This window comes from Varanus komodoensis, unplaced genomic scaffold, assembly GCF_004798865.1.
Source record: "Varanus komodoensis strain SLA01 unplaced genomic scaffold, ASM479886v1 scaffold41, whole genome shotgun sequence".
Lineage (NCBI taxonomy): Eukaryota > Metazoa > Chordata > Lepidosauria > Squamata > Varanidae > Varanus > Varanus komodoensis.
The window spans coordinates 8,012,662-8,031,752 of NW_025335954.1; the positions used below are offsets into that span (position 1 = coordinate 8,012,662).

At 45.9% G+C, this 19,091-nt stretch overlaps 1 protein-coding gene across 5 annotated transcripts in view; it reads right to left on the reverse strand.

The window, feature by feature from the left end:
* TNS2 (tensin 2) overlaps window positions 1-19,091 on the reverse strand; it is a 143,145-nt gene that overhangs the window by 89,526 nt on the left and 34,528 nt on the right. The window contains exon 1 of one of the 5 annotated variants that reach the window (XM_044443338.1): window positions 2,652-2,821. The exons of the other annotated variants lie outside the window; for them this stretch is intronic. Coding sequence (XP_044299273.1) covers window positions 2,652-2,657 — 6 coding nt within the window. The 5' untranslated portion in view covers window positions 2,658-2,821. Of the gene's footprint in view, window positions 1-2,651; window positions 2,822-19,091 lie in introns of those variants that run through there. 5 annotated transcript variants of the gene reach the window in all.

Sequence of the window (19,091 nt, forward strand, 5' to 3'; positions counted from 1 at the left end):
AAGCAAGCTTTGGTGCATTGGAAGAGAGTCAGTTCTCTTATATGTATCCATCAGGCCATGCAAGGGCCACAAATTACTGGGCAGGAAACAGGACTGCCCCCTTCCTCCCTGCAGGGAGGAAGATTTGAACAAGGCCCCCTCCCCTTGGTGAGCCTCCTCTTCTTCCCTGCCATGGCTGCTGAATGCATATCGGCTGGTCTTCCTCCTCCTTGCACTGCTGTTTCGCTTATTCTCCCCCCCACCCCCCGCAAGGCAAGGGAAACAGCAGCTGTCCGTGCAGCAAGGGAGCACGAACAAGGCAAAGCTCCTTGGAAGTGGGCTCGTAGTCAGGGGATGGTCCTCAATTTGTGGGCAACTTAGTTTTGTGGGCTTCTTTGCAGAAGAGATTCCCAAGGGGAATCGGATAGCACAGCTGTGCCAACCCATCTCGCTCTTTCCTTATCTCTGGCCTGGTCTGCATGGAACAAGAAGCCACTGGGGTTAGTTTCCCAGTGGGAACTGCTGCTTCAGCACTGGCCACCCTTTCAGGACTACAAGCCGTGATGGGAGTCTGCTGTGGCTTGCATTCACGTGCAACCCAGGGTTGGCTGCTGGGAATGGTTAAAAAACTCATGCCTGGCTTGAGGGTTGTCGATTGTTTCTTGACCACCCCAACAGCCTTTGGTAGTTTTTTGCATGTGGCAACAAGCTATGACACACACAAATGCACACACCCTCCCCATTGCATCTGCCCTTTTAAAATTTTGGCTTGGTATACAATGACTGGGTTCAGACAACACAATAACCCACCCTCAGAGGTGGAGTATGCATTGAGGGTGGGTTGTTGCTGGACTGTGGCTTATCATCCTGTCTGAACCCAGCTGTGCTACCAAGTCATGTCTTGTTAACCACAAGTAACTCATGAAGAGAACCCATGGTTTGTTGTTATGTTGTGAACTGTGGGTCATTCACCATGGTTTTCTATCTCAGCTGGAGTTCAGACAGCAAGATAACCTGGATTTCAACAACCAGCCACAGTTCAACAACCACCCACAGAGGCTATCATGTTGTCTGAATGCAGCCAACAACAAGTTGGCTTGTCCTTGGAGCCCTCTTGTCTCTCTGTATTAGCTATGTGTTTTGTGCGTCTTTTGTAAAGCTAAGGGTTTTTAATTGGCCGTTCAAGACAAAGCCCCCCCAAAGTACTTTGTGTTATAACAGAGAACAATATTATTACTGGGAAAAATCATCTCCCTTCATCCCCAGCTACTGTGAGAATTGCAGCAAAAATCAGAGGAAACAGGGAAGCCTGAGAGGGATAGCAGATGACATCATAGCCTCAGCTAATCAAAAAATCCTGGAAGCCCTGGCTTAGCACAGCACTGTTCCTCTACAAGGTCAAACTGGTTCTGCGGCCACAATTATCAGCATGAAGCAGCTCTGCCCCCCCCCCCCCCGTGAACAGGCACAGAGCAACAGGAATACAAATGGAGTGCCAATGGCTAATCATTCTAGGGGGTACACCAAAGCTGATGCATTCTTCCTATATGTTATGAAAGAAGTCAACAAAAATTGACTGTCCATGCCAGTCAGTCCTATTGATAGAGACTCTCTCATCTCACATCCCCTTATATTCCAACAGGTTTTTGGAAAGGAACTTAAGACTTTTTTTGGGGGGGGGGGGGCAATAGATCTACCAAGTGCCATTAGCCCTGATCACCAAATGGACCATCCATGATCAAGAGTTTGCCCCTGCACATCAGCTAGTGAGGTCACACCGCAAGGGAGGGCAGTGATAACCTTCCTGCCCTGCTGAGATGCTTCCTGAATGTAGCTGGGTGGCCACTGCTGAAAACAGAGAGTCAGAATACTACAATGGTTAGGGTGTTGGACTGGGGACCTGGGAGATCCAGGTGCTAGTCTCCACTCAGCCATGAAGCTCACTGGGTGACTTCAGGCCAGTCATTCACTCTCAGCCTAGCCTACCTCACAGGGTTGTTGTGAGGACAGGACTGGGAAGAGGATGAGAAGGATTCGATTAGCCACCTTGAGTTCCTTGGATGGCCCTCCCGAACCTGGAGCCATTGAGATGTTTTGGACTACAACTCCCAGCATTCTGGACCATTGGCTGTGTTAGCTGGAGCTGATGGGAGCAGATGTCAAACACATCTGGAAGGGACCTAATTAGGGAAGGCTGGACTAGATGGTCTGATCCAGCAGGGCTGTTCTTACTGACTTCTGCAAATGAAACCTGAAGGGAGCTGCTATCCCATTGCAGAATAAGGCAGGATAGCTAGGGCACTTTTACAAACTAAATTAAAACATCTTAAGAATAAATTAATATGCCATCACAAGTGACTGAAGCCAAAAGAATGCTTTCCCTTAGCCACCAAGTCCCAAAAGAGTCAACATCCCATCGGAATTCCTGTCTGCATAGCTATACCGTATCTCTTACGCTGGACATTTCCAGCCTAAGCCTCTTCAGCCCATCCACCCAGCCCTTTCATTTTTTTAATCCTCTAATGTCTCTCTACACCGCCTAAAAAGAGAGATTAAGACTTCCCTCCCTAACTGGGAACACAACACCTGTCCCTAATATACCACAGGGGGTGAAAAACAAAACAAAGCAAAACAAAACAAAAATGTGAGAGATGTGTTCGGTTTAACCCTACCTTCATGATCCTGAATTTCTTGCAACTCCAAGCCTTGAATTGGGGCTGGCATTTCAGCTTCTAGCTTAGTTGGCCTCCATCCAAACCCCCTTCTCTTCTTCTTGTCAGCAGATGGGAGCTGCAAAAGTCCCTTCAGCAGAGAACTTGTGTGTCTCTTAAGCCAGATTCTTGAGCCTAAACAAGAAACACACCCTCCCTTTCTCTTCCCTTCCTCCCTCCCTTCCTCCCTCTGCTTTCTTCCCTCCCTCCTTGAGATTTTTCCCAGCCCCTTTCCCTTACCCTCCTAAGCCAGGGAATGACCACCAAACTACATTTCCTGCTGAAGGCATAAAATCTCCTGGGAGCCAGTGGTGGGAAGTTGGTTCCTCAGGTTAAGAGCTGCTGCAAAAAGGAGCGAGAGAGTTAAACCTACAATAGATCAGTCAGCCTAGAGCATGGACTGTAGCTTGCTAATGAACTGTTGCTTAATTAACCAAGCAAAAGAGTTTTCAAGGAGGCTGCCTGACCACAGCTGGGAATCATGGGTCTTAGAAATCCTCCCATGTATTTTTGGAGAGGATCCCATTATGATTATTCTTTTCAGAAATAAAGAAGGGGGGAAAACACTTTGTATATGCTTCCAACACGTCTCATTTTCTTTACCTAATTCTTTTCAGGGCTGAGTCCAATGGGAAGAGGACACATCAGGAACTTAGGGATTTAGGTAGCTTAGATAGCCCTCATAGCCTGTGATTAGCCAAGGCAAAACAGATTGTCTAAAACAAGCCCTGAAATACAATTCTGTACAATCTCTGCAGGTTGAAATAGTTTATTCTCTTGGCAGCTTGGCTGGACTTGGGGTGGAAGCACCACACATGTATAGAACGCTTGCCAAATGATGTTGCTTGTGCCCTGAGCTTTCATGGCCATCATGAAGTTATCAGTTTTTGAACCAGACTCTGGGAGCTGGGCTTTGACCAGTGGTTGGATCAGCAGCGATCAGCAGATGACAAGGCCAGCCTTTGTGCCCTAAAAAGACCCTTTGACTTTGCCAAATCTTGAAGATCGAATTATTGCAGGTCAAGCTATCTCCAGACAATTTTTCTGGCCTGTTGGTATCCCTGTGGGCATAAAGTGGAATGAGACGGTGGCAGTGCCAAGGATGATGGACACACCCACATCTGAATGGGGACACAATTTCTGAAGCAAAAGGCAAGTTTCACCTCAACTTGCCAAGACAGGAAAAAGACCACACAACACCTAAATGGAATTCAATTAATGGGAAAGTGGGCTAAGGAGGGTGGACAGAAGTTATCAAGAGGCTTTCCCATTTCAGTCATTTTTGTCTGAGTCCTGAGCAACACAAGCAGGTTTTTAAAGCTCTAATTCTGCAGCCAGCTTGATGCAATAGCCCTTAGAAGCTGCTCTGTTTAATACAAGTTGAAGAGTCTTCTGAATATGTCCCCAAGCAGTTATGCCCCCTCCCCTATACCACAAACGGAATGTAGTAGTCCATCTGCCCATGCATCTTTATAAGTAATCATTTGTGGTACACTGATAGCTTTCGTAGAGAAGAAGAAAGTATCCAACTCCCATCCTTGTCCTTGTCTAGTTACTTGGAGAACACTGTTACCCACCAGAGCCAACCATTGCAAGTAGACACAGGGCAGAAGGGGTTCAGGTGGTGGATTGTCTCCATGGACAAAAGTCCACAAGAACTGGCAGTGTGACCATTGGGTTGCTTGTAACTACCAAGGGACAAAGAGCTGAATGCAGAGCACTTGGCCACTCATGTGCCAGAGAACAGAAAAGATGCCAAGGAGAGCAGCCAGATGTCCAGTCACTAAACTGAGATGCTGCATGGTTTTGGCATGCCTTGTGCCTGTTGCTATCGATCGTTTGCATCTCACTTCTTATATGCAAAAGGATGAGTTGTGCAGTTCAAGCTTCCCCAACGTGGTGACTTCCTGATGCTTTGCACTACAATTCCCATGATTCTTATTAATTGGTTATGCTAGCTGAAAATGTTGAGAGTTGAAGTCCAAAATGCTGGGAGAGCACAAAGTTGGGGAAAGCCAGTATAGCATTTTTCACCATTACCCTTACAAAGTGCAACAGCAGAGCTGTTCTAGAACTGCCAATTAATGGACTGTTAAAGAACTATGATGTCTATGGTACTTCTTGTCTTTTATGGACAGAGAGTAAACTGCCCAGAGAGCTTTGGCTGGTAGGAAGTATAGAGGTAATATTAAAAGTATTATTCGTGGCTAAGTGGCTATTTGAACCAAAGCCCCCCAGTTGCAAATCCAACCTCATGCCATGAAATAAAAGGGCTCTTTTTATCACAAATTATAGCAGCTGTGAATGGTCACCCTGCTTATTTCATATACATTACAGCTTCTGCTGAATTATCACAGACTGTGCTGTTTGTTATTTCATGATATTTGACTCCACTGTTTACTTCTTGTTCTGTTTCTATGCCCACGTGCATATATACCTGCCAAATGAGGATCAGATTTCATGCATCTGGTGCTAGCTGTAATGACTTTCTGCCAGTACAAAAACTCGCTTGTGCAACACAGCTAGCACAATGGGGGGAAAGCAGAAAAGTGTCCCCAAAATGCAGAGGGACAGTGACAAAAAACAGGCAGTTTTTTCTTCAAAATACCTTTCCTCCTTTGTACAGGTTGCAATGCACAAACATTGGTTTAAGCTAGCACAATGATGTTAGGATGTTAGGGCTCGTCGCTCTAGGACACCAGTGGATACTTACTACCCATGTCCATTAAATGTGTATTAATATTAAATGCTTCCAGGCAGATATTATTGTGTTTTTATCTTGTGCTGTGAGCCACCCAGGGGTGCTGTGCCACAATTGGGCACCATATAAATGTTTCAAACAAACAAATATTGTCTAGCACTACCTATCAAAAGGTTTTGCACAGCTGTTTCTTCTTTCCCTCCTTAGTGGGTTTTCTGGGTCCTTCAGAGAGGTCCTTTCTGGGTCGTCACGCCACCACCCTGCCTCGCTCACAGGGCTGTATGGAAGAGCCAGACAGCATCGTCTTCCACACATAACCTTCCCACCACTACTTCTGGCTTTTTTCCCCACCAGAGAAGGTGCTTGCAGATGGAGGCCTGCTAGCGCTAAGGCAACCCAAAAGCCTTCTGCAGCCATTCTATCTTTTCTCATCCACATAAGAAAAAAAAATTCCTTGACAGAAGTCAAAAATGAAAGGAAAACTGCAAATAATCTTTGTTCCCAAAAACAGGTGGCCATCTCCTTTGCAGTGAAATCCTTTAAATGTTTTGTTTGGACTTCACTTTTCTCAGTGTCCAACACATTGTCTGTCCTTTCCTGAGACTCAGGAAAGTGGACATATGACATATAAAAAGTCACCTTGAGTAGCTGTACTTTGCACTTTAATGTAGTTATTCCTTAAACTTCCAGCATTAAGACCACAATCCTATGCACATGCCTCTGAAAGGAAGAGCCACTGACGTCAATGAGACTTTCGGTTGAAGAGCCCCATCTGGGAAAGTGCTGCATCTCTACCTTAAGAAGCAGCTGCCGGAGTAACAAAGTGCTGGGATTAGGAGTAGGTGTCAATTTGTTAACATTTTAAAAGAAATTATTCAGACAGGGCTGAAGTATCCAGAGAACATAACTAGAAAACTGCTTGTCCTGAGCCCTGCATTTTGTAGATGTATGTATAAATACATAAATAAATAAATTTATATCTCATTCCCCCCTCCCCCAAAAAAACAAGAATTAGGGCAGCTTACCTAGAGGTTAGAAACAAAACTTTTATTAAACTTTTACATTAAAATGCATATAAAAACAATTAAAATGCAATTACAGACAAAACAATAAAAGAAATAAGCAGCACCTGACCAATTAAAACCACTCTTTAGCAACCTAGCAGATTATATGCCAAATGCCTGCACACCAGCCAGGCTGAAGAAAAACAACTCTGCTTGGTGGGGAAGGTCAGCGGAAAAGGGGCCAAGTTAGTGTCCCTCAGCAATGCGAGCAGCTCCAGAAAACACTCAGAAAATCATATGTTTTAATAGACCCAGTCAGAATCACAGTACTCTGTTCTTTTGCTCTGGCACATGGAACAGTTCTGCTCTTAATGAGTGGTTGTGCACATATGAATCAGAATAATTCAATGGGGCAATTGAAAGCAACCTCCCTGTGGCATTCTGCACCATGAAAACCATATACAATTGATGCTCTTGTAAAAACAGGAATCGTAACCGTGTTTGAATTCCCCACAACACAATAGGGCAGCTACGGGAAGCCATATCAGAGGGCCCCATACTTGTCTCTGGCCAGAAGTGGGAGAAAGAAATTTCCCCTCCTACTCACAGGCTTATGTAAAGGGAGGCTTTTAAAAAGTCTCCATGGGAGACGACAGATGCTTCTAAAAGCCACATTTTAGTGGCCTTCCCCTAAAATCATCACCTGCATGGAGTCTCCCTAGCTTTTGACCAGATCCTGGATTTGGCTAGCTTGATTTTTAGTTCTTCAGGATTTCCCTTCGGTGAGCTGAAATTTTACTCTGTGTGAGGGCATGTCCTGGCCTGCACTGAATTTATCGCCTCCTCACTAAGTAACTACTCATCATCACTCCCCTAGCATGCAACTGGTTGTGTCCTTCTTGATACATCGACCACTACTCCAAAGTGTCCTTTCTATTCCCAGCCCAATCTGCAGTCCCAGGCAAAGGAAGTGCTGGTAGCACTCAGGAAACCCACACCCTTTCCCTCCCCAGGGGCTCTGTCTCCCTCTTTCCTGCATCCTCAACTCAGTACTTTCCAGCTTAACCAGCAAGCCAAAAAACCGGGTACTGCCAGGAAGGAGCTTGGTTTTGCACTGGAAAAATACTGTCTCTTCATCATGAACTGCTCTCTCAATAAAAATGATACAGAACTTAATTGTATTAAGAATCTTGATCTTAATAAACTGCTAGCATTGACATGACCAAAGCTGCCTCTGGGAGAAGGGAAAGGAACATTTCACAATTTTGTTGCTAAGAAGAATGAAGTGTTGGGTGAACAAGTCGTTTCCACAGTCACTGAGTTTTTCCAAACACTGCCTCAAAGATCTTGTTTCTTGTATTTAGTGGTGCTCTTTTTTTTCAGTTCGTTCAAATTGGAAAGGTTTTCAACTGGGTAAATGCACATTTCTAAAAGAGTGCATTTAAATGCATTCTTTTCTCCATAGGCGAAAGTGTAAAAATGCTCATTTTTAAAAGCATCCCTTTTTCATGCTTTGGGAATTTGTGAAGGCTTTCGAAGGACATGCACTTCTGCATACATTTCGCATTTGGGGTTGTGAATGGGACATGTTCTTCGCCGGCATTCCTAAGAAAGGCCCCTGGACGTGTCTATGTAGGTCTGAGTGTGCCACCTTCTGGCTAGGCAACAAACTGCACTGGAAATAAATGCAATTGGCAAAAGGCAATCTGAGTTGTTCTATATTAGCTATTTTCTCTGGAATCTCTAGATATCTTTCATTCAGTTGAGCTATTATAAAGCAACTGTCCCCAACTTGGTGCCCTCTGGATATTTCAGATTTCAACTTCTAGCAGCCCTAGCCAGCACAGTCATTGGTCAGGAATGCTAGGCGTTGCAGCCTAACCCATCTGGAAGTTGCACAAGCCTGTGTTAGAGAATCCAGCTGGCCATGTTGCCAACTGTGGCATTCTGCTATGTTTGCTTCCTGTCCTTTTAAAGCCTTGATTTGTGGCATTTTTTGGCCACTGTGAACAGGACTGGAAAAATACTGGCAAACTCTGGACTGGCAACTGTTTCCTCTGCATTGCCTTGCTCCCCTGCCTCTCCCTTATCCCAGGTGTAGATCTTCAGAAACTTTGGGCTTCTACTTCCAGGATTCCTAACTATTGGCAGTGCTGCAAGAGCTTCTTGCAGGTCAGTATGTCTTGAAATCTACCTTCTGCCTTACCCCTTCTGCTGGGGCATTTATTTATTTCTATCCCGCCCCACAGCTGAAGCTTTCTAGGCAGTTTGCACAGCTCATAAAAACAGATGATAAAAGTACGATAAAAGTACAATAAAAGTATAATAAAATCCAGGGGGAAAAGTTTAAAACAGAATAAAAACAAGACAATAGCAAGGAAAAACAAAAAAGTATCACCTTAAAGAAAATAATAATCTTATCTTGCTTCTCCCAAAACTTGAATAGAGTGAGAAAAGGATAGATATATGTGTGTGAATGGATGTGTTCTCTCCATTTTCCCACTCTTCATGCACTGTGAGAACGTAAAGCCTTTTTGCGCATCATCACATCGGAGTAAAAACCTTGGAATCCAAGTTCAGCAGCCAACCACAATGGGCACTTAACATTCCTATCAGGGTTAGTATTACCGTTCAGTAATCACTGAGAACTGTTCCAGGCATGATTCTTATCCACAGATCTTAAAGGTTTAAGAACCTATGTCAATCTTTCTTGTTTGCTTGTTTTCACTTAGCTAGAGCCAGTAAATGACCCTGGCATGGGTGGAAGAGAGGAATCTGAACGAGGCAGCACAAAGCAATAGCAGCAGCCAAGATTAGGAACCATGGATTGCTCCTTCTTTTGCTCTATTGCCATCACGGTTCTTAGCTGAAGGCAAAAAAAGTACTGGAATAAACTAACGGGGATGTGAAACCTCACATGAACTGCCACTGGGGGTCCTTACAGACCCAAGCGACTATTCCTCTATAATTCTACCTGGGTACTTTAAATAATACTCCGTATAGCAGTTTCATATTTTTGAACATTATATTTGAGTCACTGAATGAGAGTCAAACACCTCTCGTTTTTTAAAAAGTATGACGATTGGATCAGTAGGCACTTTTTGCAGGTGTAGGAAGGTTATGGTCAGTATAACTGAAAACAAGGATATAAAGTAGCATTTAGGACAGCTTGTGGCCCTTCCAGTGCTGCTGGGCCATGACTCCCACCTTTGGCTATGTGGGAAAGCCACAAACAAGACATGAGTGCAATAACATACTCCTGCCCATATTCCCCAGCATCTGGTGTACCTAGCATGCTGCCTCTGATGCTGCAGATAGCAATCGGGACCAGCAGCCATTCATAGCTGCTGCTGCTGCTTCTTCACAATATATCACAATTTTATACTGCCTGTAGCCAAAGCTTTCTGGGTGGTTCACAACATTTAAGTCCCCCATCCAGATTTCAACCAGGCCCAATACTGCTTAGCTTCCACGATTAGGCAGGATCAGTCACCCCAGGCTGTTTGGAAGCTGTATAATGTATCCAATCCCCTTTAAAGCCATCTGTAAAGCCTCAGAGACATCTGGCTAGCTGGACTTTTTGCCTGACCCAACATGGATCTTCTTATGATCTTTCTAAAAAGACCTTTGCATGTACCATACAAAAGAGATAAAAGGCACCAAGCCCTGCTCACAGATGCATAATTTAAGATTGCGATCCTAAACTTTCTTATTACAAAGGACATGAAACCAAACTCAGTTGTTTCAGTCTGAATTGGTGGTAATAAAGCTCTCACCTTATGATAAATACATGAAATCAACATGTCCAATGAATGTGCAAGGAGGGGGTGAGGCAAATTTCATGTTGGGGAAAATTAAGAAGGCACCTGAAAATGAAACAAGTAATTTTATAAATTTTAAAATTTTAAATTATAAAGAATTTTATAAAGTTCTTTTATAGAACTCTATAGTTTGACCATATTTGCAATACAGCATACAATGTTAGACCTCTCATTTCAAAAGAACTCATTTTGAAAGAAAGAAGACTGAAGAGGAAATGGTCCCCCATCCCCAGAAAAAGGCAAGCGGAATGATCAAGGATTGGACTTGAAGTGGGAAAGTTAAAGAGCTGGCAGATTTTTAGTTAAGGAAAAGAGACAATTGAGTGGAATGCGATTACAGTGCATAACATTATGCACAGTTTGAAGAAAATGGACAGAAATTGGTTTCTTTCAGTTGGCTGTAACAGATGAACTTAGACTCAGTCAAGGAAATCAATTACATTATATTTAGCTCATACAAAAATGGAAAGCGATTCTTCATACAATACTGCCATGCAGTCCAGCCATTCTTTGGGCTGTCACTGGGGGTGGGCTGGACTCTGGCCCCAAGGTCCAGGACTAGCTGCACTACTGACTCCCCCAGCCAGGTTTAGGGTCATATTTTGATTTTGGTAACTCACATGTATATTTACATATATTCCAGTATATAGGTTCATGGGGTGCAGCTGCTAATTGGTTCTGAGGCATTGTTTTAAATCCTGGCTCTTTGGTAAACCAGAAAATCAAGGTAAAAATACAGATCCAGCAAGCTAGACACGTGCCTAACCCTGATGCAGATCAGTTGTGAGCAGGCTTGTGGAATCAACTTGGTTTTTAAACCAAGATCTAAGATACACACTTAGAATTAAAGAATTCTGAGCCTCAGATGACACTGAGCTGACACTCCATCCACTCCTGGTTACCTCAGGCTTTGCTAATCTCAGTTGGATAATCTGAGGCAGGATGGCCAGTGGCCACCCCTCCATATTTGGTCTGGAATCTGCAGGAAGCAGCATCAAGCTCCAGGAGATTGTTGAAACCAATGCTGAAGATTTTCATAGTTTGGTATTGCGTAAAATGTATGGGGGGCGGGTGGAAAATCTCCATGAATAACTGTGGTCAGAGTTCACAACCTTGATTTAGAGAGGAATCTCATTTTGTTGTTGCCAACTTTAAACAACTGGGAATCAGAAAATCTTGCCAAACTACAGCAAATTGGCCTGAACTCTCCGAGGAGGTCCTAATTTAACTTGGTTTAAATGAGCAGAAAGGTGGCTTGCAAGAAGCTTCCCTTCCCATGGTTGTTCATACCCATATTTTTGCTCCACTGTCAAAGGGGCTCTGCAGGGTTTGGAAACTAAGTAGGAAGAAATGCAAACCTGTTGACTAGAGGCTTACGTAAGAAAAGTATATTCACCAGGAACAACAATTCCTCTTTCAAGACATTGACAACTCTCTTCAGCTAGAATCTCTCCCCTCGTTTCTGCAACTAACAGGGCTGCAGCGCTTCACTGGGGCTAATCAGTTGGCAACAAAAGGCTCTAATAAGGTGGAGATCTGTTCAGAAGTAAGCAGCATGATCTGTTCTTTCACACAACCAACTGGCATGCCTACATGTGAGGCAGAAGGAGATTCTCTAAGGCCTACACTGACTTTGAAGACCCCTGGTGCTTCCTTCCTTGTTTTACCTTCCTTTTTGGGGGGATGGGGAAAGCTTGTCACATTTCATATCTAAACTTCATAATGTTTTTATACCCATTTGTCCCCATTTTCTGTCACCTCTTTTAAAACCCTTTCCTTTCAGAGGCAGCATGGATTAAAATTACGCCTGAAAATCTCATTTTAGTCTGCACATCCATCCATCCATCCACCCAGCCACCCACCCACCCAGCCACCCACCCACCCACCTTATGAACTGAATGTAATTTCCAGGTACAAGTGCTCATCATGGCAGTCCTTGTAACCACTGCACCAGTGAAAGTACAAAAATGTAGGCAGCTGTGTTGATCCATATCTGTGTGTGTTGCTGGTAAAATCTATTTCCCGTCAGCCACTATAATGACTGTAGTTAAACTCGGAGGGAACAGGGAAATCTGAGAGGGTTGACAATTGGTACCATCATCCCTGTTAAGCAAAGAGTCCTCATGCCACAGTTCTGTGAACTCCAGTTCCACTACACCACTGCCCTCAAATTTATGCTCTCTAATAGTTCTATCTCCTCTCTAAAGGTTCTCTTTTCTTTTAGGTTTCTCTCCTCTCTAGTTCTTACCCTCTCTAAATAGCTCTGCCTTTCACAGGTACAGTCCGAATATTACCTCCTTGCTGGAGATGCATTGCTGGAAAAAGAAAAACCCAGCAGAGGCATTATTTGCTGTTTTAATGCATGGGCTTGTTTTGGCAGCACATGCCCAGCACATTCACGTGTGAGAGAAGGACGGGGCAGTGTTTATCAGGGGAAGGCTGCACCCACATTTTCCATGAGGCACATAATGATTCTCCTTCTGGGAAAAAGACTCCTGACTTAAAGATCACTGGAGCAAGCTTTATGAACTCAGAATAATCACCAGTGCAATCCACACCACAAGTCAACTACCAGGCATGCCCCACACTTTTCTAATACCTTCAGATGGAAGGCCAAACCACATGCAATGTGGGAGATCCATTTCAGGTGTGATCTGATCTCCCAGAATGTCAAGCCTTCTTTGGAAGGTGCCTGCATTTCTTCCATTGCAAGACCAATGAAGCACCATGTAGGCCGCTCCTTTGTCAGGATTATTAATATTTGTTTGCTTATTACATTTTTATACCAACCAATAGCCGAAGCTCTCTGGATGATTTGCAAAATGTTAATGCTGCAAATGCAATGCAGTAAAACTGAATATAAAAACTTTAAAAGTTTAAAATGGTATGAAAGCTGACAATCATGCAAAGATCTAAAAATGCACAAAGAGCACAATCCTATGGCAACCCAACATAGGATAGGTCAGAGCCCCAGCTGTGACCTCAAAACAATGCTCTGAGGGCAGGGTCAGAATTTTGACCTCGGAGGGCCCTCATTCCACCCTCACATCCAGTACTGTTCATTCCAAGCCAGCCCTGAAGACTGGGAGGGTCCTGTTGGGTGGAACAGAGGGTGCTGTTGCAGGGAGGGGCATTCCTGGGGGCAGGGAAGGGCAGACCAAGGCACCACAGTCCACAGTGCCTCAGCCTCTCCTCCCCTCCAGGAGAGAAAAGGCATTACGAAATCAGGCATCCACATGTCTTGGAGAATGGAAGAAGAGTGGAAGCAATCCTAACCTCCATGCTCTTTCCATCTTCCGCTGGGTACCCATAATCCCTTGAGTTCAGCTACACTGAATGGCATCCTAACACTATTTTTGAGGCCTCGTGGAGAACGGGTGAAGTTCCAGAGGACTGGAGGGTGGCATCAGTGGTCCCAATTTTCAAAAAGGGTAGTAGAAGGGACATGGGGAATTACAGACCTGTTAACCTTACGCCCATTGTAGGAAAAACAGTGGAAAGGCTCATAATAGAGAGAGATCTAGTGATGCTAGATAGGCAAGGGAGGCTGGCAGCCACACAACATGGCTTCCGCAAAAACAGGTCCTGCCAGACAAACCTTGTGGAATTCTATGACAAGGTTTCGAGATGGCTAGATGGAGGGGATGCAGTGGATGTGGTATACCTGGATTTCAGCAAGTGTCCCATGATATCCTGGCTGAGAAACTGAGGAGTTTTGGGATACACCAAAGCACTGTCTGGTGGATTAGGGCATGGTTGACTGACCGAAAGCAGAGGGAAACCATTAGTGGGGAATCATTGGGATGGCAGCCAGTGACAAGCAGGGTCCCCCAGGGCTCTGTCCTGGGGCCGATCCTGTTTAATCTTTTCATTAATGACATGGAAGAAGGGGTGAACAGTCTGCTGATCAAATTCGCAGACGACACTAAAACTGGAGCAGTGTCACAACTGAGGAGCAGGTACTCCAGATCCAAAAGGATCTGGACAGACTATGGAAGTGGGCAGGAGACAACAGGATGGCGTTCAATGTGGATAAGTGCAAGGTCTTGCACTTGGGGCATAGGAATAGCTGTCATAAGTACAGGTTAGGTGACAAATGGCTGGAGAGCAGCACATGTGAAAGGGACCTCGGGGTGCTGGTTGACTGCAGGCTAAACCTGAGTCAGCAGTGTGATGCGGTGGTCAAGAGGGTGAATGCCACCCTTGGTAGCATAGCCAGAAGTGTGGCTTCTAGATCAAGAGAGGTATTACTACCACTCTACATGACTCTGGTGCCCCCGCAACTGGAGTATTGTGCTCAGTTTTGGGCCCCTCATTACAGAAAGGATATAGCCAGGTTAGAGTCAGTGCAGCGTAGGGCCACAAGGTTGGTGGCCGGTTTGCAGGGGATGGGGTATGAGGCGAGACTGAGGGAACTGGGTCTCTTCAGCCTGGAGAAGAAGAGACTCAGAGGGGATCTGTTGGCGACATACAGGTATGTGAGGGGATGTCACACAGAGGTGGGTAGAGACCTGTTCTCCCCTGCAGAGGAAGGCAGGACGCTCTCCAACGGAGCAAAGCTCAGAGAACCGAGGTTCCATTTAGATGCCTGGAAGCACTTCCTGACAGTTAGGATCCTGAGGGTGTGGAATGGGCTTCCACGGGAGGTGGTTGAGGCCCCATCGGTGCGGGTGTTCAAGGATAGGCTGGACGTCCACATGGTGGGCATGCTGTGAGCAGAGCCGGCTGGCACCGGAGGTCAGACTAGATGGCCCGGTAGACCCCTTCTGACTCACTATGTTTCTATGTTTCTATTTTTAAAAACTGAAGACTAGGAACATACAATGTCTTCATTTTACATGGGAAACAGCACAACGTAGACACCAGGAAGGAAGTTCTTCTGCAACAAGGTTGCAGCCACAGAAAAAGCCACCTGCCTCATCTCATCTGCTGGGAACAGCTGGAGGAAGACCTCTAAAGATGAATTTAGGATCCTGGCAGGTATATATGGGATGAGATAATTATTACATTATCATTATATTGCATTTAAATCTTGCCCTTTTTTCTCTTGCAAGGAATCTAAGGCTGTTTACATAGTTTCCTCACAACAACCAGCACCCTGTGAGGTAGGTGAGGCTGAGGGTGAGTGACTGGCCCAAAGTCACCCACTAAACTTCATGGCTGAGTAGAGGCTAGAATCTGGATCACCCAGGTTCTCTGTCCAACACCATAACCATTACATCACACTATCTCTTGCCCTCTCACCCCCTCCCACTGTGTGTGCACGCCCACCCATGCCTCGCCTTGCCTCCCCTCCCCTCCCCTCACCACGTGCCCCTCCCTGCCTCAGCCTGTGCGCCCGCAAGCACCACCCCTGCCCCCTTGCCAGCCTGCGCGCACCACTGGCACCACCTTTCTGGCCCGCACGCAGCACCAGCACCTTTCAACTGGCCCCTTGGTTAAAAAGTTTGTGGACTCCTGCTCCAGAAGGAAAAGATATGTGCTGAGGTGGGCATAATTTTGGCCTAGAACCCTCATCATCCCTCACCATTGGCTGTGCTGGCTAGGGATGATGAGAATTGTAGGCCACAATATCTGGAGGGCCACAAGTGGCTCAAATGTGTGCAATGGTGCTAAATTAATGGGCTGCTCAAATGAGGATTTGTTGCTGCTTGGAGAAGATTGGGAGCAGAGAGGCAGTGGCAGCTTGGAGACTGAACTCTGCCTTGGGCCTGTTTCCATACTGTGAATTCTATTCCCACCCATGCCACAGAGAAACACAGAAATGAAAACAGCCATGGCGAGGGAGCGTACAATTTTGGGGGAAGGGAAAGTAAGCAGGGAAAGAGGTGAACTCTTCTCCAATGCTTTGCAACCAGAAAATGACCTCTCCTGTAGCACCTTTTAATGCACAAAAAGGAGCATTCAGCTGCAGTTACACAGGTCTTCTTGCAGTTTGCCATTTTTTTCCCAAATAAACCCTAGAAAGAAGGACATCTTCCAATGGACCACAGGGCAATCAAAACTTGATAGAGCACAAAGGCACCAGAAGCAGAACTGGGATAGGAGAAGGAAAAGGGGGCAAAATACATTCTAGAAGGGACCATCTGTGTTTTGCAAATTAGATCATTCCAAACATAAGCACTACCTCTGAACGAAGGTAATGGCATGGAAGTGTTCCCTGAATAGATGGGGTTTTCTATTCAGAATTCTCTGTTCAGCTTTTGGAATGAGCCAAAGGTGATACTCCTGCCGCTAAGGAACAATTTGGAGCCATTCTGAAGTGGGACAGAATCAAGCAAAATCGTGGAGAGAGTCTGGAAAGACAACTGGACTGAAACATCTTGGGGTAAGAGTTATTCTTTTCAGGAATCCAGTGCAGAAAGAGGCTATCTGCTTTTACTATGAACTGCATGTTTGTTTGTTTTTAATAGAAACTTAGACATAGAAACATAGAAACAGCGAGTCGGAAGGGGTCTCCCAGGCCATCTAGCCTGACCCCAGGCTCCAGCCAGCTCCGCTCATGACATGCCCACCATGTGCATGTCCAGCCTATCCTTGAACACCCTCACCAATGGGGCCTCAGGACCTCTCTTTTGAGCACCATTCACTCTCCTGAACCCCTTTGCCTTCCAGCACCCTCTCCAAGGAAACTTTCCCCAGTCTGGCCTTCAATTGGCAAAAGTTGGCCCTCAACTTAATGACACCACAAATATCCAGTGCTCTGTCATCCAAAGGACACTGAACCCTGCAGCATCCTCCCTGGAGCTTCTCACTCTTTGGAGAAGCAGGTGAGTAAATAACACTGGTGTGAGCACAGCAATATTGTTTTCTGGGAGAGAAACGGCAAACGGATCGTGCAAGCCTGAGTACAATGGAGGACTGCTTCAAGCAGAAATCAGAGCATTCCAGTGCAGGTCCTTAGAGCAAGGCTCAAAGAGCTGAGAAGGCTGGAAGCCTCCCAAATGTAGCCTCTGGCATCTTCACGCAAGGAGGTGATGAGAGCTTTGCTTAATCTGCAGCTATGAGAGGTCAAAGCTGACCCAAAAGCCCAGCTGCATAGCACCCGGTTGGGGGGTGGCGTTTTGGACCGTGGATTTCTGCTCTCAGTAGCTGAGATTTGAGATACTTTGTTTGTCCAGGGGGTTGTCTGCAGTGATGAGCATGAAAAGCTGGAGGAAGTGCCCTAGGAACTGGAAAGCTGCTGTCAGTGAAAACATAGGAGTTGAAGGAAGAGGAAATACAGTCCCACATTGGAGGCAAAGGGTGCCAGACGATAACCAACTGGAAGCCTGGAGCCATAAATGAAGAAACATCCTTCATGCACTCTGTGAAGGACTCAGTTGGTGGGCTCATCCCCTCACATCTGGCAAACCCTGGGACTGGAGCAACTCAGAAACCTATAAGTTAAGGGGACAAAACTGAGAAAGGTGTCTGGTCACTTCAGTATGAGCATCTGAGGTGACAGAGAGGAAGAGGAATTACTGCCAGCCAATCTGGCAGGGTGGAGGTAGCTATGATGGTTCTCCAAAATTTACCCTCTGGTTAGGGATAGGCAGATGAATCAATTTCTATAAGTTAGTCCATGTCAGTTTTGCAGTACCCATTTCACATTCAACTGTGTTTTGTTTTGTCTTTTTAAACCTTCACAAAATTTGGATTTAAAACTCTAATTTCCCCCCAAAATTCTTATCCCTACCTGTGTTTTCTCTCAACATTTACATTTCTAAATGTATTTTATGCGAAATACCTTCTGGGCAAGGTGTTGGAGCGGGTGGTGGCAGGACAACTCCAAGCAGTCTTGGATGAAACTGATTATCTGGACCCATTTCAGTCCGGCTTCAGACCCGGGTAAGGTACTGAATCTGCCTTGGCACCCTGTACGATGACCTGTGCAGGGAGAAAGACAGGGGGAGTGTGTCCCTGTTGGTTCTCCTGGACCTCTCAGCGGCTTTCAATATCATTGACCATGGTATCCTTCTGAATAGGCTAGCGGGATTGGGGGTCAGAGGCACTGCTTGGCAGTGGTTCCGCTCCTATCTCACTGGCCGGTTCCAGAAGGTGGTGCTGGGGGACTATGGCTCTGCGCCATGGCAGTTATGCCATGGAGTTCCGCAGGGGTCCATTTTGTCCCCCTTGCTGTTCAACATCTACATGAAACCGCTGGGAGAGGTCGTCAGGAGGTGTGGGCTGCGGAATCATCAGTATGCTGATGATACACAGCTCTACCTCTCGTTTTCCACCAATCCAGGTGAGGCAGTGGCTGTACTGAACCGGTGCCTGGCCGAGGTAATGGGCTGGATGAGGGCCAATAAACTGAAGCTCAATCCAGACAAGATGGAGGTCCTGTTGGTTGGCAGATTGGGCTTCGGGGAAGGGGACCCGAACCTAGTCCTGAATGGGGTTGCACTCCCTCTTAGGGACAAGGTCTGCAGCTTGGGAGTGCTCCTCGACCCAGAGCTTTCACTGGAAGCTCAGGTGACAGCGGTGGTGAGGAGCGCTTTCTTCCAGCTTCAGCTGATCCATCAGCTGTGCCCCTACCTGGAGTACGACTGCCTGGTGACAGTGACACATGGGTTGGTGACTTCCCACCTTGACTTCTGTAATGCGCTCTATGTGGGGCTACTCTTGAAGACAGTCTGGATACTTCAATTGGTTCAAAATAGAGCGGCCAGGCTGCTGACAGGGACTGGGTGTTATGTTCACATGACTCCAGTTCTCCGTCAGCTTCACTGGCTCCCCATTGAAGTCCGGGCCCAATTCAAGGTGTTGGTGATGACCTATAAAGCCCTAAACAGCTTGGGTCCTGGCTACCTGAACGAGCGCTTACGTCCGTATATGCCCGACCGCCCTTTGAGATCTGCGGGAGAGTCCCTTCTCCGGGAACCCTCCATGT